Here is a 13,255-nt window from a genome sequence, read left to right as displayed (position 1 = left end):
CATGCAAATTTAATTGGGATGCAAAAGCAATGTTTGCCTCAAAGAGCATGCTTTGGTTGTAGCAATGTCAAGCAGATCTGTTTTCATCTGCTCTTCTGTTGCTGAGGAAAAACTGTCATGAGGAATTTGTCCTCCTTCACCGCTAAAGGCTATCAGAGAGATCCCACAGCCAAAAGACGGAGAAAAAAGAGAGAGAATCTCACCGGCGGTCTGCCTGATGCGACGTGAGGCCACTTTCAGATGTTTGCTCCTGCCCAGCTCCTCACCCAGGAGATAATACCAACCTCTGATCTCCTGTCAGCACAAAATGTGAAAAATACAATTAGACGTAGACGGCCATGGGAAGAAGATGCTCTTTCCTTTTTGCAAACGTTCACAAACCTGATATAAATCTGTTGAATTATTAACGCAGGGCTTTTCCATAAGACGTCGACATACATTTTTTAATAAGGACCTATTTTTTTTTTCAGTTTTATCTCAGATATACAGTTTCAATCATAATTACTTGCCTTTCCCCCCCACAAAAAAAACTCCTAAGTGATGTTTACAAGAGCAAGTGAATTTTCATTAATATTTTGTTCTTTGTAGAAAAGTTTTTTTTTTTTGTTTGGCTGGTATAAAATGATTTATTGATCAATTTTAAGGTCAATATTACTAGCATTATTAGTAATATTGTTTTTCGATTGTCACCATGGCAAAGACACAATAAATTAGTTATTAGAAATGACTTATCAAAATTATTATGTTCAATAATGTGTTGAAAAAACCCAGGCTCATTTCTAATATGTACCCTTATATACATTTCTGGAGAGCGCCAAATATGTCCTAGGAGGTATGTTTTTTGCAGTTTTCGTTTGCGCGAATCCCCCAGAGGCCGCTGTGTACACTTTTGAGATATCAAATTTCTCTTGCGACTGCTATTCGTGCCTGCTGATCTTGCGTAAATCCACCAGAGGCCGCTGTTGCCTGACTGACTGAATGACCGACCCACCCTCCTCCTTCCCTAAACTCAATCGATAGTGTTTTAAAAAGCAATCCAGAAAAAGAAAAGCCCTCGCGGACGACTGATTTTTACCATATTTTCAGATTTTACCACGTTCTCACCCTGTTATTTATTAGTTTATTTTATTTTTAGTTTTTGTCTTACCCGCTTTCTGGAACTGTTCTTCACTGGTCTTAAATTTAGTCATCATGTGCAACATACATTGCGAGACACTGGACAAACTGGTAACAGCGGAAAAGCTGTCCATACTGAGGCAAGCGGTCATCTGGTAAGCGTGAAAAGAAACGACATCATGCCGCCCCATAGCATTTATTTTTAAGACCTTTGGCTACATAATTTGGAATCTCCAAAAATAAAAGTAGGGCTACATTTTCAAAATAAACCTATGTTGCAACTATCTTCTCTCCATTAAACATCACTTGGGAAAGATTTTTCAAAGAATTCAAATGTGATATGAGACTTGGTATGAAAATGGTATGAAAGGCAAATCATGATGTATAAAACATTACAAACATTGTTTTTTTTTTCTTTTACAGAGAGAAAATTTAAACGTGCAACTAAGAAGTTGAAGATAAATAAACCAGAAAAAGACTCTTTTTTTAAGACTTTGGTGATTGAAGAGGATTTTCTTAGTGATGAAGTAGGAAATTGGTTCATTTATCTAGCCATTCCAGCTAGAAGTGTGCCATATTTTTATGATGATGAGTCTAGACGTTCAGTGTCATAAAGATCTAAATTGTACTGAAAAGAATAACGTAAAAAGAAATTGCCAATGATTTAGTTTCCTTCCTTCCTCCAAACTGTATTTATTTTAGTAAATATTTTTGCATTATTTGACGATAAGATCATTTCTAATTACATAATATTTTATACTTAATCAACAATTTTATTCAAATAAACTTATGAATAAAAAAAAAGATGTGCTTGCACCACTGTAGTTGACATCAAAAAAGATTACCAACACTGTAAGAAAATTAATGACATATTTATAATGGCTTCATGTTTATGACAGATTTATGACAAGAATAAAGATAATAATAAGATTGTCACTTCTCACTGCCTGACAAAGATAAAGATAAAAACAATCAACAATTTTATTCAAATAAACTTATTTTATCTTATTATTAGCTTTCTTGTCATAAATCTGTCATAAACATGAAGCCATTATAAATATGTCATGAATTTTATAAGTGTCGTTAATCTTTTTTTGATGTCAACTACAGTGGTACGAGCACAATTTTTTTATTTTATACTTAAGTTTGTTTGAATAAAATTGTTGATTATTTTATCTTTTTTTAAAACATGATGTTTTTTAAAACATTATTAATGACTTTTTTTAAATTTTGTATGCTTTTATTCCAAACACACCCCTCTAACGCTACCTTGTGGCCCAGTGTGGGTCCCCAGATCTAAATTTGAAAACGCTAATACACAAGTTGTATTAGTGTTTGTAGTATACTACTACATAAGTTGTATTAGTTGTATTTGTTAGTTATACTCTGCCTTGTGTGTGTTTTTCAGACCTTTGCCACTGTAAACAGCTGATGCCAGTTTGACTCTCTGACTCAGCCAGATGGCATCATGTTATATAAAACATCCATCAAGCTTGATCTCATTTTTCCTAAAATATCACCCTCCGAGAAAGCCTTAACTGTCTTAACGCATGAGGATAACAATCTTGAGTTCAACAACGGGACATGATATAAAAGAACAGGGATCTCAGACGGGGACTTTCTCATTTGCCCGTGCAGAAGAGCATGCAGAATCAAGCCACTATGCCAGTGTGTGTGTTTGCGGCGAGATCCTCTTGGTAATTGTAGGTCATTTTTCAAGCCTCGATGAGCAGTTCGTCGCCACTTCCCCCACTGCGTAATTAGACAACGGTGTGGAGGAAATGCTTTGACAGGGGGAAAGTGAAATTGAGAGGAACACATCTTTAGATTAAGCGATTATGAAATGTTATCTTTCCTTAAGTAAGTCAAAACAGAGCACTGTTATGATGAAAGGACATTTGGGGTTAAATAATGGATGTTGTGAGGTGGCAGATTCATAGCTTTCGTGCTTTCTATTTCTGTCGGTTACAATAGTGTTGATGTTACATAAATAATTGCTGAACTGAAATGCACTACAGTACGTGTACATAAAGGTGAAGTGAGGTGTGGTGTTTCTGTATCATTCCCAGAAGCATGACACTGCATAAAGCATGTATCTGTCAGTCAATCCAGCTCTTAAATATAAACTAAGATGCAATACTTTCATCAAAAATGACAATAAAGACATTTATGTTATAAGATGGTAGCATTCTTTCCCAGAGATGGGTTGCGGCAGGAAGGGCATCCGCTGTGTAAAAACTTGCTGGATAAGTAGGCGGTTCATTCCACTGTGGTGACCCCAGATTAATAAAGGGACTAAGCCGACAAGAAAATGAATGAATAAATGAAATGATGGCAGCATTCCTGTGTGACAAACCACTTGGAATTTTTCTGATTCTCTGCATTTATAGTTTTGCATTTGAGTGAAATGTAATTTTATAAAAAATAATGTTGTCATTAAAAGCTTGTTTTTGTTTAGGTTTTTTTGGAATAAAACAACAAAGACGTGACATGTTTTCAGAGATATTTAGATTTAATTTTATGGCAACAGAAAATTAATCAATCAATTCTGATTGGCTGATAGCAGTGCGATATTCTGCAATAACTGCACTCAGTCTCTTGACCCTTGTGTATTACTCTGCCCACATAGTGACAGAAGATCATTAAACTCACAACAATTTGACAAATATTGCAGCTGTTGGACAACATAATGTACTTTTGAGGCTTTTCAGGCGAGAATGTAGTTGTTTAGATTGCAACAATGCAGTTTATTTATAAGGATAGTGTCTATTTTAATTATTTATAAATTTAAACATTCAGTCCATCGATCACCAACTTTTTTTTTTTTATTGATTAAACAGAGAAGTACAGAATTATACATAAAACTGTATACAAGGGAATTAAACCACAAAAATTAATCATATACATTAAGTATTTTTTCCAGCAGTTGGGATGCCTTAATAGCTTTGGTATTACTCTGTATAGAAGTGAGGGAAATATAAAAAGTTTAGATCAATAAAGAATAGTTTATAATTTGGTACAGTCAGCATACATTTTGTTTTGTGGATGTGATAGTTTCCAAATAAAATAATATTTTTTGTTATTTTGTCCATTTCCAATAATCCAGAGTTGCAATCCATAAATAAAACCATTTTATCAGTTATATTGATAAATTAAAAAAAAAAAACACTTCAAAAAGTAGTAAGGAAACTTGGGACCAAAACTGTTTTGTGTAACTGCAACTGAAAAATTAATAAAGAATTGTTTCTGTTTCCATTTTACAAAAACAACACAAGGGTGAAAAACATTCCTTAAACTTAAAATCATTGCATGGATAATATATATGTAATATTTTAAAATTTGTTTCTTTTACATTATTAGAAATTATGTATTCTGAAATATCTGACCAGATTTTTTTTGGGGGGGGGAGAATGAAGGGAATGCTTGTTTCCATTTAACCATTGCTATTGGAGGAACAATTTTAACTGCAGTTAGAATTTGCCTGATATAATTGTTATAAAAAATTTTATCCATGAAAGAAAGCCCTTTAAAAGTAAGCTCTAGAAGAGAGCCAGATACATGGTTATATATATTTTGTGGTTTTAATAAGGTGAAGTAATTGTGGGGAGATACAATGAACAAATTTTTTATATTCATTCAAAGTAATTTTTTAACTAAAAGTGTTAAGAAATTCCTTGTAATTATGTAAGTCTTCTACACGATTTAATAAGTCTGTAACAAAAATAAATTATTTTTGAACATATTCATTTCAAAATAAGGACTTGAATAAAATGTACTGATTTTTCCAGATAAGACTTGATTGGGGGGTGGGGGGGGGGTGGGGGGTAAGTTATGCTTATAAATCAGTTTCCATGTATTGAAGGCTTGTTTATCAAAATTGGACGTTTTAATAGGAATTTTAGAACATTTAAAATTACAAGTTAGTAAAGGTGGAGCCCACCACATTTTTCAAAGATAAAATTAGGGATAGAGAACCATAAGGAATTATTGTTATAAAGACAATTCTTGATCCAATTAATTTTAAAGACATTGTTAATATTTTCGAAATCGAATGCATTTAATCCTCCTTCTGATATACTGCTAATTATTGTTTATCATCGGCCACCATCAGCCTGTCTGAGCAGACAAAAGAAAGAGACAGTTGACAATTGTACTTTTTATGTCATTTTTAATGCAAAGATGGCATTGTTTGTTATGCAAACTTGACAATATAAAGACAACAAAACTTGTCATAAATCTGTCATAAACAAGACTGTCATAAACCCATTAAAAATATGCCATACATTTTATAACAGTGTCATTAATATTTTTTGACCTCCACTACAACAGTACAAGCTTAATTTATCATTTTAATGAGTTCATGACAAAATTGCAAAGGCATCATGACAGTCATGTTTATGACAGATTTATGACAAGTTATGTTGCCTTAATAATGTTAAGTAGTCATGACAAAGATGAAGACTGGTCATGATGTATTTGTTTATGCCAAGTTGTCGTAACAAAGAATGTCATCTCTGCATTTAAAATAACTGACATAACTGAGCAAATGACCCCTAATAACAGTTGTCAAAGGCATGCATGAAATCTCCTTCACGTTTATGTGATATTATGATTATAAAGGATTCATGACAGTCTTATGAACACCCATTCAAGTAAAGTTTTAACTTTTTTATTTATTAAATAATATATTTGGTTAATTAACTAAATAACTAGCTAAATAACTAACTTTTGGTTAAAATCAATCACACCAAATAAAACGTTAGTTATTCTAACCAACTGTCATTTTCTAAGGGAAAAAAACAGTCTAAATCACAATAATTTTATTTGATATTTAGAAGAAATGTTAACAGACATTAAGAAATAAAATAAATCATAATATTTTACCTAAATCCACACCTAATAAATCCAGTAAATTCAGATAAATTGAGAAGATTAAAGTGATCTCTTATTTTGTTTTTATATACAGTGCATATATATACAGTGTAGTCTAGATCCTGCAATGAAAGTAATGAGACATGAGGACTGACACGACTATGGTGGAGGACTCAACAGATAATGAGAATCATTGCATATTGTACAAATATTGTAAAATGTGGAGTCAGTGAAGGATATGTATTATAATGTCACCCAATTAGACCCAGTTTTTAGAAAAATGTATTATTGCATTAAGGGAGTGAAACTTTTATATATTATTTTAACATTAGTTCCACCTATAATTCACACATATCATCAAGGGGAACAGAAAACACAGAGATATCCAGAATATGTTTCTTATACTTTTAACTCAAAACTCAAATATTGCCCATCTATATTTATTCATTCATCTTCTTGTCGGCTTAGTCCTTTTATTAATCTGGGGTCGCCACAGCGGAATGAACCGCCAACTTATCCAGCACATGTTTTATGCAGCGGATGCCCTTCTAGCCACAACCCATCTCTGGGAAACATCTATACACACTCCCTCACACTCGTACATTACGGACAATTTAGCCTACCCAATTCACCTGTACCGCATGTCTTTGGACTGTGGGGGAAACCGGAGCACCCGGAGGAAACCCACACGAACGCAGGGAGAACATGCAAACTACACGCGAATGGCAACTGGCTCAGTCGGGACTCGAACCAGCGACCTTCTTGCTGTGAGGCAACAGCACTACCTACTGCGCTACTGCGTCGCCTGCCCATCGAAATATATATAAATAAAAGAAAGAACCACTGCAAATGTCATTTGTAACTTGCTCTCATTCAAAGCATGAACACTGCCATATCCAAATGCCTTTCACAGCACTGCAGGGTAAATGTAAACAACAGGATATTTACCTTAGATGAAGTGATGAGGGAGTGGACACCAAAACTCATACAGCCCAGGAAGTCACTGCGCCTGTGGGCAAAAACACAACGTCAAGCGGGAATATTTGAACTCCTGATAACGTCATGATGATCTTCATATTGGCGAACCCCACTTAGATCATGTTTGTTCACTGCCCTGTAACGCCGCTGGTACTGAAAACAAAAACGCCAATAACATTGATTTTTGTGAGTCAGTTGGGCACTGCAGAGTGTATTTTTGCAGCACAAGCATACAATATACACTAAAACAACTGTACTCATAGTATACATGTGAGTGATACTGTATTAAAGGGATAGTTCACCCACAAATGAAAATTGTATGATAATTTACTCTAGGTCTGTCCTTGACTAAATATTTTTAATTATATATTTAGGATAGTAAAGCCGCCTTTCCACTGCACACGACATTTGGACACAACAGTCGGAATACGCCCCCTTGTGGCAGTCGCACAGTATTTTAAGTGTTGTCGTGCACCATGGGAGAGAAGCTGATTCTCACAGTGTCCGAAATAAAGGAGTGCAAAAGCAAGAGCCTTTATTCTCTGTGCGTTCACATGGTTTAATGAATGACTGAATACTAGAAACTCATAGACCGCTAAAATATAGGAGAATGTGGAAACAACATTAAAAAATATATTTTTATTACTTTCTTACTTACATTCATGAACAGAAATCTTTATATATATATATATATATATATATATATATATATAGAGAGAGAGAGAGAGAGAGAGAGAGAGAGAGAGAGAGAGAGAGAGAGAGAGAGAGAGAGAGAGAGAGAAGAAAAGAGAGAGAGAGACTTTTTATAATTAAAAAAATAACCAAATAAACACCTATTTCTCATCTCGCGCACACGGACCTGCTTTTACAACACTGGAATACATCACATCCAGTCGGCAGGGCGCATACGGTCTAGTCGCAGGAGTTCAAATATTTCAACGGATCCGCAGCTCAAATCGGATCTGAATTTTGCGCATACAAAGATGATTGGAACTCCACGCAGCTCCCAGATTGCTCTCCATTGGAAAGGAATGACTTCTGGTCTGTCGCTTGTTGTTTGCCGTGTGCAGTGGAAAGGAGGCTTAAGGTCTGCCTTTGCTTAGACAAAAGTCTTGTCACTAAACAGAAATAATGTACAGTATAGAATATAAGGTCATCTCTGCAATGACTCAAATCACTTTTTAATAAAGTCATCCGGAATGGCAAAGAAAGCGTTCTTGCAGGACTCCCAGAGCTCATCAAGATTCTTTGGATTCAGCTTCAATGCCTCTTCTTTGATCTTGCCCTAGACATGCTCAATAATATTCATGTCTGGTGATTGTGCTGACCAATCCTGGAGCACCTAAACCTTCTTTACTTTCAGGAACTTTGATGTGGAGGCTGAAGTATGAGAAGGAGCGCTATCCTGCTGAAGAATTTGCCCTCTCCTGTGGTTTGTAATGTAATGGGCAGCACAAATGTTTTGATACCTCAGTCTGTTGATGTTGCCATCCACTCTGCAGATCTCTCACACGCCCCCATACTGAATGTAACCCCAAACCATGATTTTTCCTTCACCAAACTTGACTGATTTTCATGAAAATTGTGGGTCCATGCGGGTTCCAATAGGTTTTCTGCAGTATTTGTGATGATTGGGATGCAGTTCAACAGATGATTCATCAGAAAAATTGACCTTCTACCACTTTTCCAATTGACCAAATAAAAGTCAAGCTATTATTTGTTGCTCTTACAACAGTGATCAACACCAAGACTTTTGTCAGGTAGTGTGCTTGTATAGTAGAGAGAGAAGAGAGTAGGTAAGATACACTGTTTCGGACTTTTAACGTTTACTTTTTGTTTTATTTTGTAATTAAAGCAGAAGAGTTAAATGGGTTAGTTAGTTGATTTTTGTTTTGTTCTTTTCTTTTGTATGGCTCATCCCCTTTGTCCTCCTTATGTCTGTTAAACTTGGTTGATTTTCATTAATTCATATTCCTTTTGGTTTCGTCCCTTTATTCATCAGGGGTTGCCACAGAAAAAGGAACCGCCAACTTATCCAGCATATGTTATAGCAGTGGATGCCCTTCCAGCTGCATCCCATCACTGGGAAACACCCATACACTCTCATTCACACACATACCCTACAGCCATTTATAACTTACCCAATTCACCTATAGCGCATATCTTTGGACTTGTGGGGGAACCCAAAGCACACGGAGGAAACCCAGCCCAAAAACATGCGCTATAGATGAATTAAATAAGCTAAATTGTCCATAGTGTATGTGTTTGGTTAATAAAGAGACTAAGCCAAAAAGAAAATGAATGAATGAAGTTCACTTAAATTGCTCTTTACTGTCTTGTTGCTCCTCATCTGTTATAAATGTCAACAATAATTACAACTGGTTTAATGTTTTCCTTTTCATTTCCCCTCGACCATTAAAAAAGGGAGGGGACGTAACACTAGTTACATCAAGATTTTCATTACATGGCACCTTTAAGCTAAAACTAATAATAACACGTGTCCTACCTGGAATCACGATCCCGATTCCACACTGTCACCAGCAGCCTCTTCTTCTGGTCATCTTCATCCACGTCTCTACAACAAATACACAACACTTCAAAAGCTCATCCATCAAAGTCCAGCCTCATCCAAAAACACAATGGCCCTCTCCTCCGAAGACTTGACTCTTTCTAACAAAAGAGAGGCAGGACACCCAGCACTAAAGTCTCTGTCCAGAAGACTGATAGAGATGGAGAGAAGCTTTCAGACTAGAGGTCAGAGGGCACACGATGTTTAACATAAATTATTCATCTATGAGATAACATGGCACTCTTCTGCTTCCTAGTCTTAAACACCATAGTACGGGTCTGTAGCAAACACCAAAATGATAAACGAGTCACTCACAGCATAAAGCCCTCGTTGAAAACAGGACTCTTGCAGTCCAGAACAGTCCTGGTTTTCCAGCGCTTGCTGTGGTCAACATCCGGAGCGATGCTTATCTGGAATAAACAAACACGTGTTATGGATGGTGGCTGCTAAGTGCTCTTGTTTAACATTGCTAGTGGACATATTCAGTGGGAAAATCAATCAACACTTGAATCGGGAATTGAGTGGACAGCTGCCAACGCAACTGATGCTTTCTCATGCCTGAATCTTGCTCGGGCTGACATGAAAATGGGTTCATTTCAAGGGCAGACATCCAACCGAGGATTATGCGACAAATGATGACAAAAATAATAACACATCATCACCAACAGTGACCGGGAAAGTTATTGCTGTCTGTCAGCTCGGAGAAAAATAGGTTGTTCGCGGTCACATGGCCTCATATGAACAAACTGCATTGACTGGATCTGTAAAATACCCACCTTTACATATGAGTCACATGGTCTGTATTCTCTTCCCATGAGTCCTCTGGCCTCCAAAACTGTTGATAAACAGGAGAGGATGAGTAATGAAGTTCTTATTATATGAGATAGGGATATAAATTGTATATACTACCTGAAAAAAGTCTTGCCGCCAATTCAAGTTTTAAGAACAACAAATAATAACTTGACTTCTAGAAGATCATTTGGTTTTAGAAGTGCTTATATGAAGGCAAAGGCCTCTAGATTATGCTTATTTTACCAAAATATAATATGATCATGCCTTGATTTTTAATTATTTAATTAGGACAGTAAGGTCTGACTTTGCTTAGACAAAAGTCTTGTCACTTAACAAAAATAATGTATAGTATAGAATATAAAGTCATGGTGCAGTGGAAAAAGAATTAACATTGTGTATGACTCCCATGAGCTTGGAGGACTACATCCAAACATCTCTACAATGACTCAAATAACGTAATAATAAAGTCATCAGGAATGGCAAAAAAAAGAGTTCTTGTAGGACTCCCAGAATTCATCAAGATTGTTTTTATTCATCTTCAATGCCTCCTCCTCCATCTTAACCTAGACATGCTCAATAATGTTCAGATCTGGTGACTGGGATGGCCAATCCTGAAGCACATTGACCTTTACTTTCAGGAACTTTGATGTGGAGGCTGAATTACGAGAAGGAGCGCTATCCTGCTGAAGAATTTGCCCTCTCCTATGGTTTGCAATGTCAGGGTTTCTGCAGGTTTCATCAAATCAAATCTAAGACTTTTAAGACCCTTTTAAGACCAAATTCTAGACTTATACAGGGCTTAACATAGCCCATTAGGGCCAAAAGAATTGGGAAAAAATTGTAATGCAGTTATTTCTTAACCACATATCCTAATGTGTCCAGTTGTATACATTTATTTTTTCAACATGTTTCTTTTTTAATGACAAGTTTAGCATTGTCAAAAGTATATTTTGAAGAAAATTACAAAAAAAATATATTGGTTTGCTTTTTGTTCAAATTAATTGAGTATAGCTTCTATTCAACCTAATACATTTCTGTTTGCAAAACCTTATGTTTCATGCATATTAATAAATATTATGTCCACACACTTCTGCAAATAGTTTTTGTGTAAATGGAAAATCATGTAAAGGAATATATTGATGTTATTATCATGAGGAATTGTGTAATTGTTTTTAGTTTTCTTTTCCTGATCAGGGAATTTAATTCAGAGAATTTGCTGTAAAAATGTCTGACAGCTGTTTTGAATTGTATCTCTTTGCAAAAAAAAAAAAAAGAAACGTAAATATTTATATATAAAAAAATATTTAGATTGATTGATGGAGATTGGATGAACTTTTTTTAAAATTAAGACCAGTTTAAAATTATTTAAGACTTTTTAATGTTAATTTAGGACTTTTTAAAGCCTAAAATTTTGTTTTTGAAATTTAATTCATTTTAAGTGTTTTTAAGACCCTGCGGACACCCTGAATGTAATGGGCAGCACAAATGTTTTGATACCTCAGGCTGTTGATGTTGCCATCCACTCTGCAGATTTCTCGCACGCCCCCATACTGAATGTAACCCCAAACCACGATTTTTCCTTCACCAAACTTGACTGATTTCTATAAGAATCTTGGGTCCATGCGGGTTACAATTGGCCTTCTGCAGTATTTGTGATGATTGGGATACACTTCAACAGATGATTCATTGGAAAAATCTACCTTCCGCCCCTTTTCCAAATGATCAACTAGAAGTCAAGTTATTATTTGCTGCTCTTACGACTGTGATCAATGACAAGTGTTGTAAAAAAGAATAAATGAGATGAAAAGAGGAGAGAACCCAGTCCAGGAGACTCGAAACAAGCAGAATTCCTTTATTGAGACGTGTTGGTTAATCTGCAGTCATACAGCGTCTTTAAGATGTCCATGTGTCTGCAAGAGCCTACTAGAGGTCCGCAGTCTGCAAGTTCTTTCACAAGTCTGATTTAAGACAAAGATTTCATGTCTATATTGTGTTCTTAGGAGGAGGGGATATGGCTAAACAAAGCATGCAAATTAAGAGTTGGAGTCAGCCTGGCATAGGTGTTAAAAAACGGCCCAGCTACTGACCACACAAGTTAATCAACATAGGGTTTCTGTAGCATAAAAGCAACACCCGAAAACAAAGACAGAGTCGTTTAAAGCATTTGCATCACTGGCTTAGCCTGTAGTCAGAGAGATAAAGGTTAAATGTCCCTCCTAGCTGGGATGTTAATGAAATTATATAATTAAAAACCAAAGAATATAACTTTTTAGTTATACGTAGATTATTGTTCATTTGGAATTAGTTGATAGAAATTTATATTTCCACACAAGACTTTTATCAGGTAGTGTACTTGTTTAAAGTACGTTGTGTTTCTTGCTTACCTTGCATATAAAGCCACCCTCGGCCTGGAGTGACTATCAGTTTAAGCTGACCTGTGGGCACAGAAAACCAAATTACATGCAGACATTAAGCATAATGCAAAAAACAAACAATGAATTTTGCAATCAGTTAAAATTAATGGTAACACACTAAGTGTGGCGTGGGCATGGCAGCCTGGGCATTGCACTAGACTGATCCATGCCACACGTCTTACTTTTTTAATGCATCACAAAGCAATTGACAAACACTGTACACTTCAATGCTGATCATATATCTTCCACCACCTCAATTTATTGTTAAAGCTGTTGTTGTTTTATTAATATTATTATTATTAGTAGTAGTAGTAGTAGTTGTAGTAGTATCATTACTGTTATCAGTGTTAGTATATTATAGTTATCATGTTTATCGTTCATTTTATTATTATTATTAATAATAATTTATCATAGTATTACCTAAATTCTTCTTTTCAATATTATTCTTTACTTTGACAATAATGTTGTTGCAGCACAGTAAATATCTAATGTAATATTATTACAGAAATATTAT

The 13,255-nt window shown here is 35.4% G+C and overlaps 1 protein-coding gene across 5 annotated transcripts in view; it reads right to left on the bottom strand.

Moving 5' to 3' along the window:
* The window catches only part of rgs3b (regulator of G protein signaling 3b), a 107,650-nt gene that overhangs the window by 72,013 nt on the left and 22,382 nt on the right, over positions 1-13,255 (bottom strand). For all 5 annotated transcript variants that reach the window (XR_012406473.1, XM_068221553.2, XM_073951578.1 and 2 more), the window contains 6 exons: positions 12,712-12,762; positions 10,312-10,370; positions 9,851-9,945; positions 9,473-9,541; positions 6,937-6,997; positions 204-294 (listed from right to left, as the gene is read on the bottom strand). Coding sequence is in view for 4 of the 5 variants with exons in the window: in XM_068221553.2 (XP_068077654.2) it covers positions 204-294; positions 6,937-6,997; positions 9,473-9,541; positions 9,851-9,945; positions 10,312-10,370; positions 12,712-12,762 (426 nt within the window). In the remaining variant the exon portion in view is untranslated. The remainder of the gene's footprint in view (positions 1-203; positions 295-6,936; positions 6,998-9,472; positions 9,542-9,850; positions 9,946-10,311; positions 10,371-12,711; positions 12,763-13,255) is intronic.

Source organism: Danio rerio, chromosome 5 (genome assembly GCF_049306965.1).
Source record: "Danio rerio strain Tuebingen ecotype United States chromosome 5, GRCz12tu, whole genome shotgun sequence".
Taxonomy (NCBI): Eukaryota; Metazoa; Chordata; class Actinopteri; order Cypriniformes; family Danionidae; genus Danio; species Danio rerio.
The sequence above is the reverse complement of the archived record's forward strand: the minus strand, read 5'-3'. Positions and strand labels throughout refer to the sequence as shown.